This window comes from Canis lupus, chromosome 18 (genome assembly GCF_048164855.1).
Source record: "Canis lupus baileyi chromosome 18, mCanLup2.hap1, whole genome shotgun sequence".
In the NCBI taxonomy this organism is placed as follows: Eukaryota; Metazoa; Chordata; class Mammalia; order Carnivora; family Canidae; genus Canis; species Canis lupus.
The window spans coordinates 41530839-41552211 of record NC_132855.1 but is presented as its reverse complement, the minus strand read 5'-3'; the positions used below and the strand labels follow the sequence as shown (position 1 = coordinate 41552211).

At 37.3% G+C, this 21373-nt stretch overlaps 1 protein-coding gene and 1 long non-coding RNA gene across 2 annotated transcripts; both read right to left on the bottom strand.

Moving 5' to 3' along the window:
- Positions 1–371: 371 nt before the first annotated feature.
- LOC140609537 (uncharacterized) lies at positions 372–5269 on the bottom strand. The gene is made up of 3 exons (XR_012011344.1): positions 4680–5269; positions 3154–3299; positions 372–2657 (listed from the first exon to the last, which is right to left on the bottom strand). It is a non-coding gene; the product is annotated as an uncharacterized lncRNA (long non-coding RNA).
- A 3953-nt stretch (positions 5270–9222) lies between these two features.
- Positions 9223–18612, bottom strand: BET1 (Bet1 golgi vesicular membrane trafficking protein). The gene is made up of 4 exons (XM_072784130.1): positions 18420–18612; positions 14524–14648; positions 11689–11745; positions 9223–10386 (listed from the first exon to the last, which is right to left on the bottom strand). Exons 1-4 carry the CDS (start codon positions 18436–18438, stop codon positions 10231–10233), a joined length of 357 nt encoding a protein of 118 aa, XP_072640231.1. The 5' UTR covers positions 18439–18612; the 3' UTR covers positions 9223–10230.
- Positions 18613–21373: the final 2761 nt, after the last annotated feature.

Sequence of the window (21373 nt, the reverse complement as noted above, 5' to 3'; positions counted from 1 at the left end):
GTGGAGTTCTAAAGACTGGAGTGGTTTTATTTCATAAGCCATTGTTTCTCCATTTTTTTCTTGGTCTCTAAACCTGAAGAAGAAGGCAAGGAACAGTTTACGTTTGCAAAAATATGACCAGATAAATCAAGTACTGATTTCCTTTTAGTGTTGCTCTTACATGCATCTTCTTGCTTCTCATGTTCATTTTTCCTCTTATGGAGGAAATATATTTAAAGATGGCTTTTCCTCATCTTTAGTGTTTTGCATTTTTAATATGGTGTGCCTAGCTGTGGGGTTTCTTGTCCTGTCCTCTCCCCTTCCCCTCACCTCTCCTCCCCTCCTTCCCCACCCCTCTCCCCCCCTTCCTTTCCCTTTATAACACTGCTCCATTGTACAGGTAGGTAATGTGGCACATCAATCTGAAAACTCATGTACTTCTTCAATTCTGGAGATTTTTCATCCATTGTCTCTTCAAAACTTGCCTCATTTCCTTTTCCTCCATTTTTCCCTTCGGGAATATTAAAGACATGTTAGAGTTCTCATTTTACATATCTTTATTTCATTTTCAGTTTTTAATTTGTCTCTCTGTGCTGCATTCTAAATAGTTTGTTCAATCCTATTCAGCCATCTGGAGAGTTCCCAGTCTTTTTTTTTTCACATACTCAGGACCTAGAATATCTTAGAGTTGATTATTGTGCTGTTTGCAATGACCCACAGTGGTCCTCCTCTGATGTGGAGATTTAAATGATTTTATCTTTTTTCTCTTCCCTAGCATCAGTCTTCTTTTCTTACCAATTCTTTGGCTATTTCATTATCTAAGTTAAAGTTAATGATTAGAAATTTGATAATGAGAAATAAGGTAGCTAGATCAGCAAGACAAATCTGCTTGACTTTGTTACTCCACTCATAATACACTCTTGACTCAGTTGATCCTCTGTTTTCTCTCAGTTTGACCTATGAAAATATGGAGACCAGAACCATGCATTTATAAAACAGTGTGTTGGAATTAGTGTCTTCTTTTCAATTCAAAATTATATAATCCTGTGAACATACTAGGAATGTGTAACTCTGAATATCCATGGTAGATCTAAAGAACTGAGTTTCTAAATTGCTAATATTCATTACTTGCCTTTCATGAGTGAGAATGGACTATTCGCCCTGAAAGATAGAAAGTAAAACTTCTATTTCCTCTGATTCCTCTTTTCTGTAGGTATGAAGATAACAGAGGTGAAGAAAAGTGATGACTATATCATGATGGCAGCAAAATGTGCACAACCAGTTACTGCATGAGCCTCACTGCCTCCCCTGGTGATGTAGTGACCCACTCCTCGCTCCTTGCCCTACACAAGTCCTTGGTCTGTGTGCCAGAGAAACTCCCTGGTAAGTGAGAAGCCACCACTGACACTGTTGCCTAAATGGGTCATGCATCTTATTGTAGGACTTTCTGTGAAATGCAGAAGGACAGGAGTCATGTCCTTCTGTGAAGGACAGACAGAGTCTGTGAAGGACAGGAGTCATGTCTAATTACTTAGGATTAGAAATAGAAAAAAACAAAACTTTAAAAAAATCTAGGTTTTGGGGAATGTAATGCCTGCTTCCCTGATCAGCTAGGGTCAGAGATGCTGATAAAGCTCTTATAGTTTGAAAGGTGAATGCTGATAGAGGAGAAGGAATATGAAACAGCTTTTCTGACTCTGCTGCCACTTGTGCCTGACTCGGTGGCATTTGTCCTTGACCCCTGTAGACAGAGCTTCTGATTTTATTATTTTTTATTTTTTTAAAGATTTATTTATTTGTTTATGATAGACATAGAGAGAGAGAGAGAGAGAGGCAGAGACACAGGAGGAGGGAGAAGCAGGCTCCATGCAGGGAGCCTGACGCGGGACTCGATCCCGGGTCTCCAGGATCCCGCCCTGGGCTGAAGGCAGGCGCCAAACCGCTGAGCCACCCAGGGATCCCCAGAGCTTCTGATTTTAAGCCACCTTCCCTCAACTTTATTTTTTCTTTAAGATTTTATTTTATTTTTTAAAAGATTTTATTTTTTTATTCACAAGAGACACACAGAGAGATAGGCAGAGACATAGGCAGAGGGAGAAGCAGGCTCATTCAGGGAGCCTGATGTAGGACTTGATCTTGGGACTCCAGGATCATGCCCTGGGCCAAAAGCAGATGCTCAACCAGTGAGCCACTCAGGCCAGGCATCCCCCTTTTTTTTTAAGGTAAGATTTTATTTATTTGTTCATGAGAGACACAGAGAGAGAGGCAGAGACATAGGCAGAGGGAAAACCAGGCTCCCTTTGGGGAGCCCAATGTGGGGTTCAATCCCAGGACCCCGGGATCATGACCTGAGCTGAAGGCAGATGCTCAGCCACTGAGCTACCCAAGGTACCCCTTCCCTCAACTTTATAAAAAGGAAAGCCATAGAATAATTTGAAATTAGGAACAAGTTTTTGGCCACTAATGGTTGTAGTATTGTGCCTCCAATATTCAAGGAAGCTCAGCTAGTAAGTGAACTTGGTATGTTATTAATCAAGCCACATTTTTTTATTGAGAATTTTCTATGTTCTCCACACTGGAATTTTAGTGAGAGATAATAAAAAAAGATACATTCTCTAGTAGGCCACATTAATTGATTCATCAAATGCTTCTTGGGATGTAGTCTTGTGCCGAGAGCTCTAGGGAAAACACAGGTGTTTAATTTAAGATCTCTTATATAGTAGATATAAAATATTTCTTTTCTAAATGAAACAAAAATATCTTATTTTTGATAAAGTTTTCTTTATATATATATTCTTATTCAAATATATATATTCTTATTTCCTTGCCACTTGCTCACAAATATTTAACTTATACTAAATCTTATTACATGAGGACTTCCTAGTGATTAATTCTAGGGAGAATAAAGATACAAAGAACTTAAGTATATTAAACTCATAGTAGCCTTTAATTTGAATATTAGAATGCTGTTGTTTTATGAAATGGTTTTGTAGTTTACTTTTTTTTTTAATTATCAAAATTTGAGAAGTTTGGAAAGAGAATTCTGAGAGACTACCCTGAAGACAGTTGGCTAACCGTGCCCAACGGGAGGTTCAGATACATTACATGTACATAAGCAGATGAATTAAACTTTGCATTAAACAATTTTACATTAAGCAATTTGTCTTCTCTCACCTGTGAGGAAGTTCATAGTAAGAAACCTGGCATTGCCACTTGTTCTATGTGACTTTGGCTGGGAGTGCAAAGAAAATTTTCATGCTTTTCTAGTTTTCTGCTGGAGTCGTAAATATGCCACGTCCTTGGTGTTATTTCTGCTGAGCCTTCAAAAAGGAGATAATTTTGTGGCAGTTTTGAAGATGAAACAGTGTGTAATCAATAAAAAGAATGTTCTTTATCCCCCTTGCTTCCACTTAGAAAGCTCTCTGTGTGAATTCTAGAAACTATTTTAGAGATAGATTAAAATTAAATTTAAATTATTGAGTCATGAGAAGTAAATGCAGACAAAGTAAAGAGAATCTAAGGGAGCAGACTAGCATCCAGCAATCAGAAATTTTCTTGTCTTTCAAGCAATAACCTCGAAGATAGTCCATTAATTAGTGAAGGAATTTCCATCTGATAGTATGGATATTTTACCAAAAATCACCATAAGATACTTGATCTCCATGGAAAGCTGGTGTGTGTATGTGTGTGTGCAAAAACAAAACAAATTCAAGTTGTCTTTGAAATTTTTAAAAATAATGTAAATATAAATGTACATAAATGTGAAATTAAATTATGTTTTTTTTTAATTTTAATTTTAGGAGGCTTCACTTCCAGTGTGGAGCCCAATGCAGAGCTTGAGCTCACGTCCCTGAGATCAAGTCCTGAGTTGAGCTCAAGAGTCAGATACTTAACCAACTGAACTACCCAGGCACCCCCAAAACTAAGATATGTTTAAAAGGAGACTTCAAAAATGCTGAACATTAAGTCTGTCTATAGGCAGACTAAAGCATTTAATTCTAATAACTTTTCTGTATGCAAGTTATCTCACAGAACATGAGATATATTACAAGTTATGCTCCAGTTTCCTTGAAAGCAAAAAATGTATGTTCAAAGCCAATGGATTAATAATGCAGAGAGCTTATCAGTTTTTAGGACTATTAATTAATAAAATAAAATTGAGGGGAAATGAATAATTATACATATTCTTTTAAAACATAAGCTGATGACCTAACAAAGTATTTTTGCTGTTTATTAAAATCTATTTTATCTGGACTTTTTTTTTTTTTTTTTTCAGTTATGCTGTGGTGTTTTTTTTTTTTTTTTGCTCATTTCCAAATTCACTGTAGTCATGGGAAGTTATAAGTACTGGTAAAGTCTTATTCAGCTGCCTGCTTGCATGTGAATCACATAATGATTATGGATCCTTGAAAAAGCAAAGTAGGAAGAATTTTTCATACAATTTATAATATTGGACCTTTGATGAAGTTAGCTAAGTTGAATAAATCAGTAAAAAAAGAAAACATTCATCAAACATTTGTTTTTCTTTATAAACATCATCCAAAGCTTTGTAGAATACTTAGATGTATAATGGATAATGTGGTTATATTTGTGAGTTTTAGAATCTTACATGTAGTATGTAGATAATGTTTTTGTGAAAAATGTATCACATATTTCTATCTTTCTGTTCATTTTGAAGGGTAAGGAAAGATTTTTAAGACCTGGTCTCGGCACTTCGCAAATCTCTTCAGTTTATTTGGTAGTCCTTTAGAGGCTTGTGAAAAATTCTTCTAAAAAGAGCAAAGAGGTAAGTTAGTTGAACTACTCAACTAAGATAAACTTTAGAAGCAATACATTTCTTTTTTTTTTTTTTAAAGATTTATTTATTTGTGAGAGAGAGAGCTTGAGCAGAACGGGCAGAGGGAGAAGGAGAGAGAATCTGAGGCAGACTCTGAAATGAGCAGTGAGTGACATGGGGCTCCATCTCAGGACTCTGAGATCAGGATCTGAGCCAAAACTAAGAGCTGAACATTTAACCAACCGCGCCACACAGGTGCCCCCAAAAGCCAATACATTTCTAAGAGAGAAGAGCTTTATAAAATATATAGAATGATCCTTGCAGACTGTTTGACCATTTAACTGCAGGGAAAAGTATGGAGAATAAAAATAATCACCTTCCCTTTTTGTATATGATTCATACACAGTATTTGAACTACCAGAAGATGGATTTACTCATACAGATTAAGAAAAAATTTAACATATGCAAAATGCACAAGTGGTCTTCTAAGGGGCACCTGGGTGGCTCAATTAAGCATCTGCCTTCAGCTCAGGTCATGATCCTACGGTTGTGGGATTGAGCCCCATATCGGGCTCTCTACTCAGTGGAGAGCCTGCTTCTCCCTCTCCCTCTGCCTGCCACTCTGCCTACTTGTGTTCTGTCAAATAAATAGATAAATAGTATCTTAAAAAACAAAAAACAAAAAACAAATGATCTTCGAAGTGTCCATTGTCATTGAAAAATATTATCTCAAGTTAATGTCAATTTAACTTCATTGCCTAGTTTTTCTTCATTAAAATATAAGTGAATTTAAAAAAACAAATAACTTCTACCTTTTTTGTTTGTTTGTTTGTTTTTGAGAGCGAGATTGAGAGAGTAAGAGAAGGGTGGAGGGGCAAAGTGGGCAGGAGAGAGAAAATCTTAACCAGGCTTGCAGGGATGGAACCCCTTGCTGGGCTGGATCTCATGATCCTGAAATCATGATCTGAACTGAAATCAAGAGTTGGATGCTCAACTGACTGAGCCACCCAGGCACCCCAAACTTCTACATATTTTAAAAGAGTATTTATCATTAATATAGTACACCAGCGCTAGTTTGCATCAGTTAATGAGAGCCAATTGTGCATGTATTTTCACAACTGTGTTCAGTGATTTCATATCATAGTATGTAATCAAATGTGGTGAGAATATTTACACCAAAGAAAAAGAAATTACTATGAATCACACTCCTAGCCCCAGAAACCTGGTTTACCACTATACCTTTAAACATTAGCATATAATGAAAGGAAATGAGAAATTTGCTTGGGGTCAAAATCCAACCTTCCAATTAGGGAAACATCTTAGAGATTTTTTTCAGAGGATGTTATAAAAGATTAATGTGTTTCTTATCAAAATCCACTATGGTTTATTAAAATATTATTGAAATATAATGAAGTTCATCAGAAAAAAATGAATAGTATCTATTAGCTATTAAAACCCTACAAAAGTCCAATAATTAAAATAGTGTGGTACTGGTACATGGATAAAAAAATTGGACAGAACAAAATACATACTCCAGAAAAAGAACATATCATATACTATAAAAATATAGAAGAAGAAGAAAAGAAGAAGAAGAAAGAAGAAGAAAGAAGAAGAAAGAAGAAGAAAGAAGAAGAAGAAAGAAGAAGAAGAAGAAGAAGAAGAAGAAGAAGAAGAAGAAGAAGAAGAAGAAGAAGAAGAAGAAGAAGAAGAAAAGAAGAAAGTGTTATCCAATATTTACTGTGAGAATAATTGGTTGGCACTTTGTAAATTAAAAAGAAAATTATTTGTGCCACATACCTCAAACAGTAATGCAGAAGTTTCAAAATAGAATTTAAAAATATAATTGTAGAAAAAGTAAAAGGAAATAGAACGTTTATCAACTGGTTCTCTACAGGTAGAGAACTGTCTTTAGGTTTCTGCTTCCAAAGTTGACATCTTTTGCTCCCATTCTAAGAACTCAAATAAGCTAGATATACTGGAAAATCATAGGTTTTTTTCTTTAAAAAAAAATCCCATCAGATTGCTGAGGCTGCAAAGAAATCTAATGAACTAAATTCCAGAAACTGGTGACCCCTCACTAGAAGAGGGAAGACAAATAGCTGCTTCCAGCGCTAGCAGGGCAGTACTGCCGGGGAGACGGCTCGGCAGCGGGGAGAAAGTGGCCAGAATTTTTTTGGCAACATGTGGGTAAGCATGACTGATAAGATTCCTAGGTGTCCTGACCCCAGAACCCACAAAGGCAACAGCTACCACTGAGTCCCAGGAGCCCATTCTAACTTCCTTACAAGGACTAGCACTTCAGTAGCAAGGTAGTGCTGTGTATTACCAGTATCTGTATGCACAACTTTTATTGCTGTTTTATAAATAGAGTAATAATAATAGAGGTGGAGAGGTCATCAGCCCAAACTCACAGTGTGAGTGGGAACCAGCATTTATGCTCCGGCAGGGTGATAGCTTTCCGTCTTACTGACGATGCTATTCTGCTTCCCAGTAAATATTTAGTCAGAGGTTATTCATCAGTATAGCCTGATGAAGTTATTTACTGACTGAATGAACTCAAATTATCAAGCACTTTTCCCACTTTCTCTACAAGGAAGCAAATTCAATACATATAATTTGAAATTTAAGAGCATTGAAAAATTAGGACAACTAGTTTATTTTATAGAACTAGAAGCTATCTATTGGTGCAGGTGCGGGGGTTTTCTGCTCCAGAATCTGATGTTTATGATGCCTATTTGTTTTAGGTTTAACAGCTTTTCTCTGTTCAGGGAGTACCCATGAATTAATTTCCATGCTAATTTAAATTCTATCAGTGGTATGTGTAATTCTCCCTTTGCTCACTGTAGACCTACACCCTGTATCCACAGGGGATGGTGTAGGTAAGTTACACTTTCTATTATTTGCAAATGTGTCAGGACTTCCAAGGACCAACTCCTAGTGAAATGGAGTAGATACTTTGCAGAAAAATTCAGATATTTGGAATTTTTATCATTTCCTGAATTTGCTTTACTGTTTAAAATATGGAATTTATAGTTTACCACCCATTACCCAAATATATCCACGTCTAATGTTTGAATAAAAACTATAATGTGAATACATTGCCTGTTCCGTTATTATAATCAACTTCCCAGACACCAATAGCAATAAAGTACTTTTCAGAGTTAGCAATGGGCTTATAAAGATTTATAAAAGATTAGAATTTTCCCATACTTGACGATTCCCCCAAATTTTGTTTCTAGGAGTACTTTTTGCTAGGGTTCTCCCAAATAGGATGAGAAAAGGTGCTGCAGGAGGAATCTCCAATGGGGTAGGGACAGGTTTCCAGAGGAGTCCCCTGCCTGCCAGGAATCTCAGCCAAGGCAGTGATGAGGGAATTATATGAAATGCTGGTTAGGGACCTGTTTGAGGCAGTTCTCAAAAAAGAACTGCAAAATTAGAAATGTTGGACAATGCAGTGATGAGAATCACTTTTACATCACCCCAAACCCCTTTTCCTGAAATCCCTATCTCCTTGATAACACCCAAGATATAAATAGCATTTTAATACTTTTACAAAGATTGTCACCTAACAGCCAAAACTTAACCTTGAAATCCATTCTTCACTTGTCATCACTGGTTTTCCCAAGGCTTTGATCTCATTACTTCCATTGTTATCTTCTGTTCCCATCTTTCAGTCATTTTTCTTTGGTCTTCTGCTCTTCCTTTTGCAATTTTAATTTTTGACATTTTTGACAATGATTTCTGGGACTTCCCAAGCTCTGACATCACATAATTGGCACAGAATACACAGTTAAGTAATTCTTGAAAACTGAATTGATCTCTGAGAGGCATTTCTACTTGGAAGTCACAGGATCACCTCAAAGCCTGACACCACCATATTGTCTTGCTCTTAAAATAAGTCCCTTATGTGTATAGTAATGACAGGGAGAACTAACATTTATTGAGTGATTATATACCACATATTTTCAATAAATTATCTACCTCTGACAATTTTATGAAATAGGTGATTTAATGAAGAAACAGGCCCAGAAACATTGAGCACAGGAAGCAATCAAGATTTGAACTCAGGTCATCTAACTCAAACCAGAGTCCCTCATATCACATCACAAGACCTCTGGCCTGCTTTTTATATGTGAAGTCACTCAACCCTTCTCAGTTCTGGTGTTTTATCTGTCAAGTAGAGGCCCAAATGAAGACAAACATAGCCAAAGATGGGACCTGAATCTATAGTTAATTAGAGATGAGCAAAAGGGATTGCACACTCAGCAAAATCAAAGATAAGACACACACAAAAAAAATAGGGAATTAAAGAGATTTTTGAAACTGCAGTCATGGTTTATCTCATTTATTTGAAAATAATACAAATATATTATCTTTTCCAGATTTTGTTTGGGGTCTGTTTTCAGGACCATTTCTTAGATTCTATGTTAAAAAAAAAAAAAAAAAGAGGCAACAAAGACAATATATTTCGTTAAAAATTTTATTTTTAGAGCCCGTTATTGGGCAAATTCCAAATGGTAGCAATACAGAGTATTTAAGAACATCTTAATATTTCTTTCTATCCATCTTTGCTTTCCTTTCTATAAACATATAGATTAAAGCAACTTAACCCCAAATTCAATGCCCGAGTACTTTCAATATCTATTTTGAACACATAATAAAACAGAGGCAGTTAATTTTATTTCCATTCAGAGCTGAGTAATAACTTTAGCTTCACATTATTCTGTCACAAAGGATAACCAAATGGCCTACCTAAGTAGCTAAAAATCATAAAACTATTATACGCCAAGTCAATGGTATGTATAAAGTCAATATAAAACAACAACTAGACTGGTATACATTTGTTTTGGGCCCTAAGGAAATGTGCCAAAGTAACAAGCTTTAGTGAAGGATGAGGTCATTGGGCAGAGGGAAAGAGGAGTCATGTCATCAAATTTTAGAGGAATGCTGTAGGTAAAAGGAAATCAGCCTACAGTTTCAACCAAATATAGGAGGAAAGGGGAGTACAATATCAGGGTCGATGACAATTAAGAAAATACATATACCATTCCATCACAAACTTGTTCACTACCTGAAGAGTTCAGCACCAGGCTCTCCAGGGATTCTGTTATTCTCCCACTAAGCTTCTTCACATGGAACATAAACCTACATTTATGCTAACAGAAGCGTTTTGTATGGCTATTTAATTTGACAGCGAACAACAGGAAAAAGAATTATTAGGGCCACAATGACTTCAGGCCATCTTAATACCCCTGAAAATAGGGGCAAAAAACGAGTCATTAAGCAACAGTATTCAAGGAGCGCTGTCTTATCTAAGGTGATTTACAAAACAAGTAAAATTCAGTAATCCTCAATGGAAAAAGTCGTAATATTTGAAAATCAGGAATGTTTTGATGCTGATTTTTTTTTTTTTTACCAAAGTGGTACTGCAAACAGTTAAATTGGAACAAATTCCAAACTCACACTTACTTGCATCACCTCAGTTTAATAATCCAATAAATGACGAAAAAGACAAACAATGAAAACAGCAACATATAGCAGAGCAGCTTTGTTTGGCTCCCTCTAGATAAAATCTTCAGTTTTCCCATAGTTTTACCTAGAAATCCAGTTGTAGAATCAAACTGTGAATCCTGTGAGGAGAAAAAGAAAACAAAATAGTTAAGATTCTAATATTCCACATATGCACATTTAAGTAATTGAATATACAGTTATTAGAATACATTTTTAATGATATTTTTAGTGTTTAATCAATTCAGTAGTCTGTTTATAACTTGGGTAATCAAGTCTGATTACTCCGTGCAAAACAGAGTAATTCTCTCAATGAATAAAAAGCTCTTTCATTATCCAATAAACATTTCTTTCAGCACCAGAGTAATTCAAAATCCCAAACTGTTTAGGTCTTTTCCCAATCATGTGAATTAAAAAGCATTAACAATAAAGGTATGTAGTTCATCTACTATCATGCAGCTGTTTTCTCAGCTTTTGTTGGGGCGGCACTGCTCTCCAAGGTCAAATGGTTGGTTGCGTTCAGTAATTCAGTACAATAATTCATCTAAAATTTAATATAGTTAGCAGTTAAATGTACTTTACTTTTAAGATCCTTTTATTTAGATTGCTGACCTTGAAGTATTAGTACAGTCTATCGAAACTTAAGAGAATATCCTAAGATGTAAAGGTCCCAGTATAATGATAGCCTTTGCACAGCTCAGGTTCTATGGAGTTGTCATATCAGTATTTAGATTGGGAACCAGGCATAAATATTTTCAGGTTTCCCCGGTGACTCTAATGTACAACATCCATAAGAACTTTGCTTTCAATGTCACATTTACTTTTGAATACAATTTTAAAAGTGGAGAAACTAGGGAAGGTCCAGAGAAGTGACATCCAAAATAAACACTGAAGAATGGAAAGAGGCTCCACAAGAAAAGGTGTATGTTGCTGAGCTCCCTTAGACTTGAGATAAAAGGTTCTGGGATGTTACTATGTTCAAATCTTATTGACTTGTTCAGAAGTGATCCTTAGGAGATCAAGCAAAAGAAACAGACTCACAAGTGAAAGACATTCAGTTGGTTGGATATGAAGTGCTTTTTGATTACATGGTAGTCTATACCCATGGAGATCTAGGAGAACACTCAAAATAGTCTTTTGTCCTGAGTCTTTAACAGTGTTTCTAAATTATAAGGTTAAAGATACAATGGCTTCCACCTCATCCTTTCAATTGTATATATTAGGCAAGATGAAAAATGGGGAAGTAAATAAACCGATTATAGTTATTTCAAAGCAATGAAATATAAACAGGGAGGAATCCAGGATTTATAATCTCTAGATTAATTTCAAAATGGATAAAAGTTAAAATGATATTATTCCTGATTAACAGACTAAATTGAGAATATTAGATCAAATTTCTTCAATTTAAAGTCATAACCACTTACCATTTCAGCTAATAATTTATTTTGATGTTTAACCTCATGGCCTATTTCAATGGAAAGCTGTTAAAAAAAAAAGCACATACATGATTATTCATATGAAGGTACTTAATTGTTATAAAGTAAGAATAATACCATTCTAAGCATATTCATTTTCTCAAATAAAACAGTCTTCTAAAAATACAAAATACATATACCTTCTTCTGATATTTTTTTCCACTGACATAAAAGGAAAATGGATTAAGAATTTCTACTGGGCAGCCCGGGTGGCTCAGCGGTTTAGTGCGGCCTTCAGCCCAGGGCATGATCCTGGAGTCCCAGGATCGAGTCCCACGTGAGGCTCCCTGTGTGGAGCTTGCTTCTCCCTCTGCCTGTGTCCTCTGCCTCTCTCTCTCTCCTGAATAAATAAATAAAAAATCTTAAAAAAAATGATTTCTACCCCATCCGACTATGGATATTATTTCTCTGCTCTTAATTTTTATTTCAACCTTAATATTCAATTCCCCCTTTTAATTTTGGTCCATATCTCTCTCTGGGTTCTCTTATCCATTCTTTTGCATGCTTTTTTCTTCCTCTCTTTATATTATTCTACAACAGAATTTATCTGTATATTTTATTCTTTACATTTTAAAAGATTTATTTCAAGTATGCATATCAATTCAAATCTATATTAAGTACTTAATACTTTTTTAATGAAATGGTACATTACTTTGAATATATAACCTTAACTGGGTATTTATTTAGATTCCAAAAGTATTTTTCTTTAAAATAGGACAATAAATTGGGAAAAAATTGGCAAGTTATGGTTACCTCCATCCCGAGCTATGCAGAAAGAGGCTGAACCTAACAGAAATACTATTTACATGGTTAGGGCTGCTATTCAGACCAAAACCTATGTAATACCTTACATGACAAATTCATCAAAGGCTTCACTTCCAAAATATTTGGATAAATTACATGAAACAAATGAAAATCTTGGCAAACCACTGCAAATATTCCTCTGAACTTATCTTGTATGGAAAGTATATGGGGTGATATGGACAGAAAACCACACTAGAATGCTACAGATCACAACATGAGCTTTTTCCCCAAATATAACAATTCAGAGACTATAAAGCTAAATAGCACAAACCACCTACTTTCTACAACTGTCAATCATGCCAAGAAAAGATATTTCCAGGGGGGAAAAGCTTTCTCTAACAAGGAGCCTAAATTATCAACGTTGGAGTTAAAAAACAAAAACCACTGCCCTGGTGGCTCAGTGGGTTAAGCACCTGCCTTTAGCTCCGGCCATGATCTCAGGGTCTTGGGATCCAGCCCCTCACTGGGCTCCCTGCTCAGTGAGGAGTCTGCTTCTCCCCCTTCTTCTCCCCCTCCCCCTGCCCATGCTCTCTCAGATAAACAATTAAAATCCTTTAAAAAAAAGGGGGGGGTAAACAACCAACATTTAATTAATTCCCTTTAAATGTTGATTTTCTAAATTGTTAACATTATATAATATTACTTAGTTCATTGATCAACTCCTTTTGATTTAATATGACTTTGAAAACAATACTTGTTGCAGAATGTAATAGTCTCCAGGCTGAATACAATTCTATTTTCCAAAGACTAATGAAATACCAATTAAGTTTTGGCAACACGAGCTTCTACTGAATGCTCTATTAGTGTACAGCATGTTTAATGTAATATAGAATCAATCACATATGCTGTTAAAATCACCTTTTTGTAATTCCTTTATTTGATACATATTAAGTTCAATGCCACCAATAAAGAATTATGCTTAGGTGCTGTGTAAAAGATAAAAATAAGTATAAAAGAAAACCCTACATTCTGGTAAATTTCTTTTACAATACAAATCATTTACATAGCAGGTTCCTATTCAATACATACTAGAGAAATGGTACAAATGGTCTTATGTTCACATGGAAAAAAAAGTTACTTTTGATGTAGTAATCAGGTAAAGCTTGCAAGAAGAAAGGAGTGCAGTGAAGTGGAAGGTTTACTATGGGCAAGCCATCAGCCAATATAAGGAAGGAGAGGACACCTCTAAGGCAACGGTCATCAAAGATAAGGGGGTGCAAGTAACAGCATACACACAACACACAAAGTACTCTAATTTGTCTGGCAGAAAACATACATTCCAGAAGTGTGGGGTATAAGGTCTGAAAAGCTTTGGACAATCTTTGAAAAACCTATTTGATCAAGCTACAGAGTGTGAATTTCATTCTTACATCATGAGAAGACACTGGAGACATCTGGGAGCATATTTAAAAAACATTCCAAAAAGATGGCTGTGGTGACAGTATGTAACTCAGAACAGAATGTGTAAAAAATGAGGAACAGACAGGTTAAGAGGCTCTCTCAGTAACTGACCTAAGAAAACCAAGGGATAGTATCAGAAATAGAAAAGTAGAAATAGAAACAGAAAGAAAGAAGCACAAAACTCAGTGACTGACATCAGGTACAAAGGTAGATATGTGAAACACTGAGGTGTGTAGCTTAGGATACAAGAGAAGAAAAGTCAGGAGAAGAGCTGCTTGGGTGCAGGAGATGGACTGCTCTGAGACATTACTACAGACAACACACAATGCTGTAGATTTACCCACAAAAACCAGAAGTTTTAAAAAAATAAATAGTTGTATCACGTTTTGACTGGCCACATGTTCTAATCTACTCAAATCATGTTCAAATTTTGAGTGCGTTTTGACCTTGCTGAATTATACACAACTTAGGTAACTGAATTCCTTAGTATTATGCCAATAAAAATAGTTTATAAATACATAACATGTAAGTACATAAATACACAAATTTCAAAGTACAGAACATCTGTTAAATACTCACAGATTTTATAGCAGTTACTTTGCTTCTGAGACTTTCAGTGAGTCTCTCATTTTCTTCTTCACAGGCACTATAACCACTGTTAGCATAGCCATAGTTCCCATAGTTGCCAGGAGGTACTCCTTCACCTGCAAGGATCAGAGTCACAGTATAGTTGTAGCGAAAACAAGCCACTTTTGAAACTTTAATAAGAAAGAACCAAAAAAGACCCCTGGAGGGCGTTGCAGACCACGTATGTCTATAGTATTCACACTTCAAAGGAATTTTAAAAATTAATAAACAGAGATCAGAACAATTCTTTCTAATGACCCCTTCTAAGCAAAGAATGTTCAATTCATTTTTATACTTTTTTATTGATTGCCCACAGGACGCTAAAATAGGCACCGATATACAAGGATATTCAGGATATATTCTCTGCTCCGTAGAACTACAAATTTTAAAAAGAATCTAAAAGTAGTAGCATAAACTATCCATTGAAGAAGCTTGGCTATGAAGGAAAAGGAAGAAAGAGGATAAATACAGCAGGAGGGAACTCCTGCCTGTCCTTTACTGTCATCTCTTTCTTTTAAATAGAAGAGAGCTGGGATAACTTATGGAGAACATTAGCTGAAAGTTAAGAGGGACATGCATTCACTCAACAAATATTTCAGGAACTCCTATGTGTCAGGAACTCCTACTGTTTGGAGCTGATCTTCTATGAAACTGCACTGAGAATACAGTCACAGCTTCTGCCTAATAAAGTGCTTGGTATTCATCAAGCGATCAAACAGGTGGAGTGAGCCTTGAAGAGTGAATCTATATAAATGTGCTAGAAAACTGAGACAGGGAAGCATAACTGAGGGTGTTGTTTAACCACTTTTTTTTTTTTTTTTAAGACAATTGATACCATCAATTTTCTCAGTAAAGGAAGAGATAAGGCTGTCTTTAAGGAAAGGTATCATTTGGACAAAGCAGTAAAGAGCATAATGGGGGAAAATGACTAGGACTACGCAGGTCCTAGGGGGATAAAATGATCCTGGCTGAGACAACATACTGTGATGGTATCAATCCTCCTGGATGTGTGATTTTTCTGAAGAAGAGCTCATCAGCCTGAGTTAGCCTGTAAGAATCTGGATGGTTGGATTGATCAAGAGTTTGATCAAGAGGTTTACAGTGTTGGGGCTAAAAAAAAAAAAAAAAAAAAAAAAAAAAAAAAAGGAGCCCCAAGAGGCTGAGACTGCTTGCCAAAGGAGAAGCTGGATATAGGGAATGTGGGGACTTACACTGGACAGGGATAGAAGCAGTTTTCAAGAGAGAAATGAGGGAAAGGGATGATGCACAGACTAAGTCTCCATAAACTCAAAGAGCAGATGCAGCAATAGGGACAGTAAAAGATGGAAGGACAGGAAGTAATAGTCTGTGCTGGTAGCTGTAAGATAGTTGAGGTATAAATAGGAAGTTCTTTCAAGACATGGTGCAAACCTCACTTTCTCCTAAAGGCAAAACTCCTTCTTAATTATTATAGTTCTTACTGTACAGAACACTAACATCACACTCTAGATGATACTATAAGGGCAGAAACTAAATTTGTTTCACTCGTGGGTGTATATCCCCCACAAATGTGTACACACACACACACACACAAAATAAGGCACTCAATAAATACCTATAAATGAATTAATAAATAGACTCTGACTTCATAGTTATTCATCTTTGAATGTACCTGCCTTCCATTCCAAAAATGGAATCAAATTTGAGGGCAGAGACAGTGTCTCATACTTTTTCTATATTCCCTGTAACTAATGAGTACTTTATATGCAGCAGACACTTACACAATTTCCACCACTACAAAAAACACAAAAAATGTTAAACAAGTATGTTCCAGGGAATAAAGAATTGCATTCCTCAAATTTTCCTTCAATTGCTGATACACTATCCATAAAACTCTCCAATACAGTAGGAAACATAGGAAAGCTAGTGAATGTCAAAGATCATCCTCGGCCTTTGTCCATTTAGACAAATGCTACTTCTTTAGGGTAGTTTCTATTAATAATTGAACCAAATCACTTAGAGATTCATGGGAAGTGTGCTACATGAGCATCTATCAGCTTCATTATTTATCTCAAGTTTAAAATTCAGGTCAATACACACTGATACTCAAAAAAAAAAAAAATCACACCAATGTAAATGATAGCAATAGACACGTAAGTAAGCATCTTTCCACTCAACTACAAGGAAGCTTGGGACAAAACAAAACAAACTCTATCCTAGAGATTCTAATATAATTAGTCTGGGCTGCAGTCCAGGTATCAATGCCTTAAAAGCTAATGTACAGTTAGGTGATTCTATGTAATTAGGGCTGAGAACCACAATTTCTCAAGTCTCTTTTCTGCAACTTATCACGGCACATTGCTGCACAAAAACATTAAAGGAGGCCAAAGGATCTATTGATGAGATGTAAACTCCTTGGCCGGGCACTCCAAGATCTCCTCAATTTGGTTCTGGTTCCATGACTCCTACTTCAATCAAACTGGTGTAATGATAATCCCTTATACACCATTCATAATTCTAGTCCTACAACTTTTGGGGCCTATGAGAAGGGGTAGGGGAGTCTTGCTTCCAACTGGAACTCGCCTCTCTCATCCTCTGTTAATCAAGCTCTAGTTCAAGTTCTTATGTCTCTACAAAGTGTGCAGTGCTCTATATCTGAAATCCGAGACACCAGCTGTAGAACTTACTCGGTATTGGGATGTACAACTCTCACCTTGTACTATAATTCATCTTTTTACATGTTCCTACTCAGCAACTAGACTGGAAGCTTTGGGAACACAAACAGAACCATACACAACTGTATACCTAGAGCTTACTCAAGTACCACAACAAAGGCTTGTTATCGTTAATAATGATTAAAATAAAACCATGTAGGCATATAAAACTAAACTGCTCAAAATTATTTTGTGTTCTCTACAATTTACCTGGCCAACTTTCTTTCTATGATCCAAGTATTCATAAAAGCTATTATTTTTCAAAAGCTCTTTTTCATACTTTTTTTTTTTTTAAATCAATGAACAAAGTCTAAAGTTACTGGCAACTTTCACCAACTTTAAAAAAAAAAACCTTTTTTTTTCCTTTCTCCATTTTACTGTAACCACTGAAAAAGGCAACATTATCTTTTTTCAAGTATTCCACATATTTTCTCAGGTACACTGTGGCTGATTGAGCAGGCTCTTTTTTTTTTTTTTAAATCATCTCTTAATAGCTTCAAACCCCACAAAATGCTGTTTTATTAGCTGTGAGTTATAACGACCTCTTAAAAATCCTTGTGCGTGGTGAACCTAAGTCTTTACAGCGGAACAAGACTCAGAGAATGTTCTGTGTAAAATGGCCTTTGACCCCGATGTTACATACCACGGCCTGTAACAGTAATGACGGGTACTTTTACCTTTGTAACCCGCTGTTACCAGATTAATACGACTGTTATTAGCGCTTCGCATGCAACGTTATTCTTCGAATTTCGCTTCTGTACAAAAAAACTAAGCTCCAGGACGAGTAGAGCACGAGACACAGAAGCCAAGCTCGGGGGAAGCTCAGCGGGTTTCGTAATCGGTCTCGGACAGTCGGCAACCCCCAAAACCCTTGGCAATTGGATCAGCACCTGTACATACCCCGCCCCCACGCCTCCACTACGCTCTACAAACCTACCATTCAAACTTGGAACTGAACCAAACTACAGGAAACCCCGAGGATCTGGGACAAATGGTGTGTTTCTACCGGGTACCGCCTCCAAAGACTCCTCCACACATCCCCTTTCGGGCCCAGATGCCAGTGACATAAGACTGGTCCGATTTCCTTCCGCGTCCCCGCGCCCAGTACAGCCAGTTCGGGGGCCCCCGAACTTCGAACCTCGGCCCTCTCCTTACCCAGGCCTGCACGCCTCATCCTGCCAGAGTAGGGAAGAAAAAAGCTGATGGAGGGGTGGGGAGGAAGGGGCCAGGGGACCCCGGACGGCGTCTTCAGTACCAGGGCCCAGAGAACCTCCAACTTCTTTCCCCGAAGCGCCACGACATCACTGGAGTCTAAACATCGCGCCGGCTGATGGCGTCACCCAGGAACTTCTTACTGCCTCGCGAGGCGGCGTGAATGGCATTCTGGGAAATGTAGTTCCCCGTCGACAGGTAGCGAGGCAGGGGCGTGGCGCGAACCCAGCTGCTGGAGCGGCGGATGCTGCGACTTGGCTGCTGAGCCTGCAGCTCCCTGGACCTCGCTCTCAGCTTGTCGCCGCTCCCCATCCCTCCCCCCCCGCTTCCCCGAGTTTAACACCATAGGTCTGCCCTTCTCAGACCTTGAGAGGATGGTTGACTCATCTTTCCGGCCTGATTCCTTCTCTTACTTCCTCTGACCTCTAGAGTCAGTTCAGGGAAAGTCCCGGAAAACTTGATCGGAGTTTCTGATCTCACACAGAGTCCCCTGAGACCCACGGAAGGGCAGGAGGAGAGTAACAGGTTTGCGCCGGGTCACCCGGGAGCGAAGGCCAGGTGCGGCGGGCGAAGACTCCCGCGCGGAGAGAGGCGGTCGCTGAAAGGAATGGGGCCCCCGGGGACGCTCCGCAATTAGTTCGCCGTTGCTGGGTTGGGTGCATTTGCAGAAATAACCAGGCTTGGCTCTTAGCTGGTAGGGACCCGAGGGCCCTTAGACTCTCTCCCGCTTAGACCTTGAAAACGGAGGTGGGCACCTGACGGGATGAGCACTGGGTCTTACTCTATGTGTTGGCAAATTGAACACCAATAAAAAATAAATTTATTAAAAAAAAAAACCCACAAATAAAACGGACACAGAGTCTGGAAATACTATTTACAGGGGAATGTGCCAATCAGCGTAAGGGTTTAAAAACCTGTTGGCAAGGGTGGGGTGGTACTGGAATCCGGGTTAGTCTTACAATTTCATTTTATCTCACAGGATTTTCGAAAAACAAAATAAAACAAAAACAAACAAACAAACAAAAACCACTGGGTGTTTGCGGTTTTGTTGCTACTAGAGATTTCTGAGGATGTGATCTCTAATACTCTAGTGTTTCCTTATAGTTTCCCCGATTTGAACGTTGACTGTAATAGTGGCAGGTGAGTCTGTCTGAAGGTTGCTTTTGTCAAATACACACGAAAACAATTTCTGATGAAAGATTAACATGAAAAGTAACCTTTTATCCAAGAGTGGCTTGGGGGAGGAAGAATGGTCTTCATGAAAATAAACCGCCATTCCTTAAAAGCTATGGAATGGAATGAAGATTGCATCAGGGACAAGTTTTGCAAATAAACACGGAAGGTTCAGTGAGGGAAATGATGGCAAGGCTTCCCCCCTTTAATCTACAATCTGCGACAGTCCCTTCTTTTGTAAAAAGTACATGTGTTCTATAAGAACATGTCAGAGAAATCTTCTTTACTGAAAGAAGGCTTTCTCGTAGAAATATAAATGTAATTTAAAAAATGTAATGTTAGGTTTACCTAAACAGACCATTTAAATTATATGTGTACTTGTCTTCTTATAAACTACTTCTCTTCCATGGGAGGGAGATCTGAGAATATAGCTAAAGGAGGGGGGAGAAGTAATCAAATGTAGCAAGAATGTAAATCAAGACAGGCAAAATGGGTTTATATTGAGCTTGTGACCTAAAAATCCAAATACAGGCAGGTGGTTTTTCGCTCCTGTTGCTAGTCTCAAATTAAGATGGTAGCAGTTGAAAGGATCAGGCATTCCAAAGATGAATTAGAAAATATGGATTTTAATATACAGATGAATAATTATTCAACGTGGCCACAACTGACATAAAGACTACAGGGAATTCTTTTTGTTTTATCATTTATCATTTCTTGTTGTCTTCTTTCTCTTTTCAAGTTAAAACACCTAACTTCTTACTGATTGAAGATGAATAAAATTCTTGGAGATACAAAGCATTTCAAAATTTTTCTCTATTCTCGTAGGAAAATTTCATAGAAAATGCCTCATCTCTGAGAGTTCGAATGACTGAATGACTAAAGAAAGGAGTGATTTAAAAAATGACTTAAAAGAAATATTCCTAGGGATCCCTGGGTGGCGCAGCAGTTTAGCGCCTGCCTTTGGCCCAGGGCGCGATCCTGGAGACCCAGGATCGAATCCCACGTCGGGCTCCTGGTGCATGGAGCCTGCTTCTCCCTCTGCCTGTGTCTCTGCCTCTCTCTCTCTCTCTCTGACTATCATAAATAAATTAAAAAAAAAAAGAAATATTCCTAGTAGTCATTACAGAATCAAGAAAATGAACAGGAAATGTCTGAATCTTGGTACACAATTTGAAACTTTTGCTCCCTGTATTCTGCTTCCTGTGCATATGTCCTGCCTCTTCCTGACCAGGGCTAATCCAAGGTACAATAACACACCACACTCTCCAAAAAAAAAAAAAAAAAAATACAAAAACAAAAACAAATTTTCCAATCATTAAGCAAATTTAGGATATATCGAGCATCATATTGAAACCATAAGAAACTGTAAAGCAAAAGGAGATGGCTCTTGATTTGCAAACAGGCTATAGAAAAATGTTAGTTTGTAAGTTAATTATTTGGCATTTAAAACATATTTCTCCTGGAGGCAGATAATGGTAAGGTTTCCAACCCAGCCCTAGGAAACACCCAGCCCATGGTTATTGTGACTCCTGTGCTGGCCACTCAAAGTCTATGTAGCCTGTAGTACAGCTGAAATACTACATTATTTCAGTGAAAACCAGTAGGAAAAAAATTGTAATCCTCATCATAAAATAAGGCAATATCATTAAAAGAAATAGAATTTTAAAAACTATTTTGGTTATTGTGTTTGAGAAGGTATTAGTTTTACTCAAAACTTCTTGAAA

Bases quoted from the DNA above. Each gene is read 5' to 3' on its own strand.
- BET1 (XM_072784130.1), bottom strand. The intron at 11,746-14,523 runs GTGAGTATTTAA...TTTTTTTAACAG, and splicing joins AAGTAACTGCTATAAAATCT to CTTTCCATTGAAATAGGCCA. The intron at 10,387-11,688 runs GTAAGTGGTTAT...TTCTCCTCACAG, and splicing joins ATAAATTATTAGCTGAAATG to GATTCACAGTTTGATTCTAC.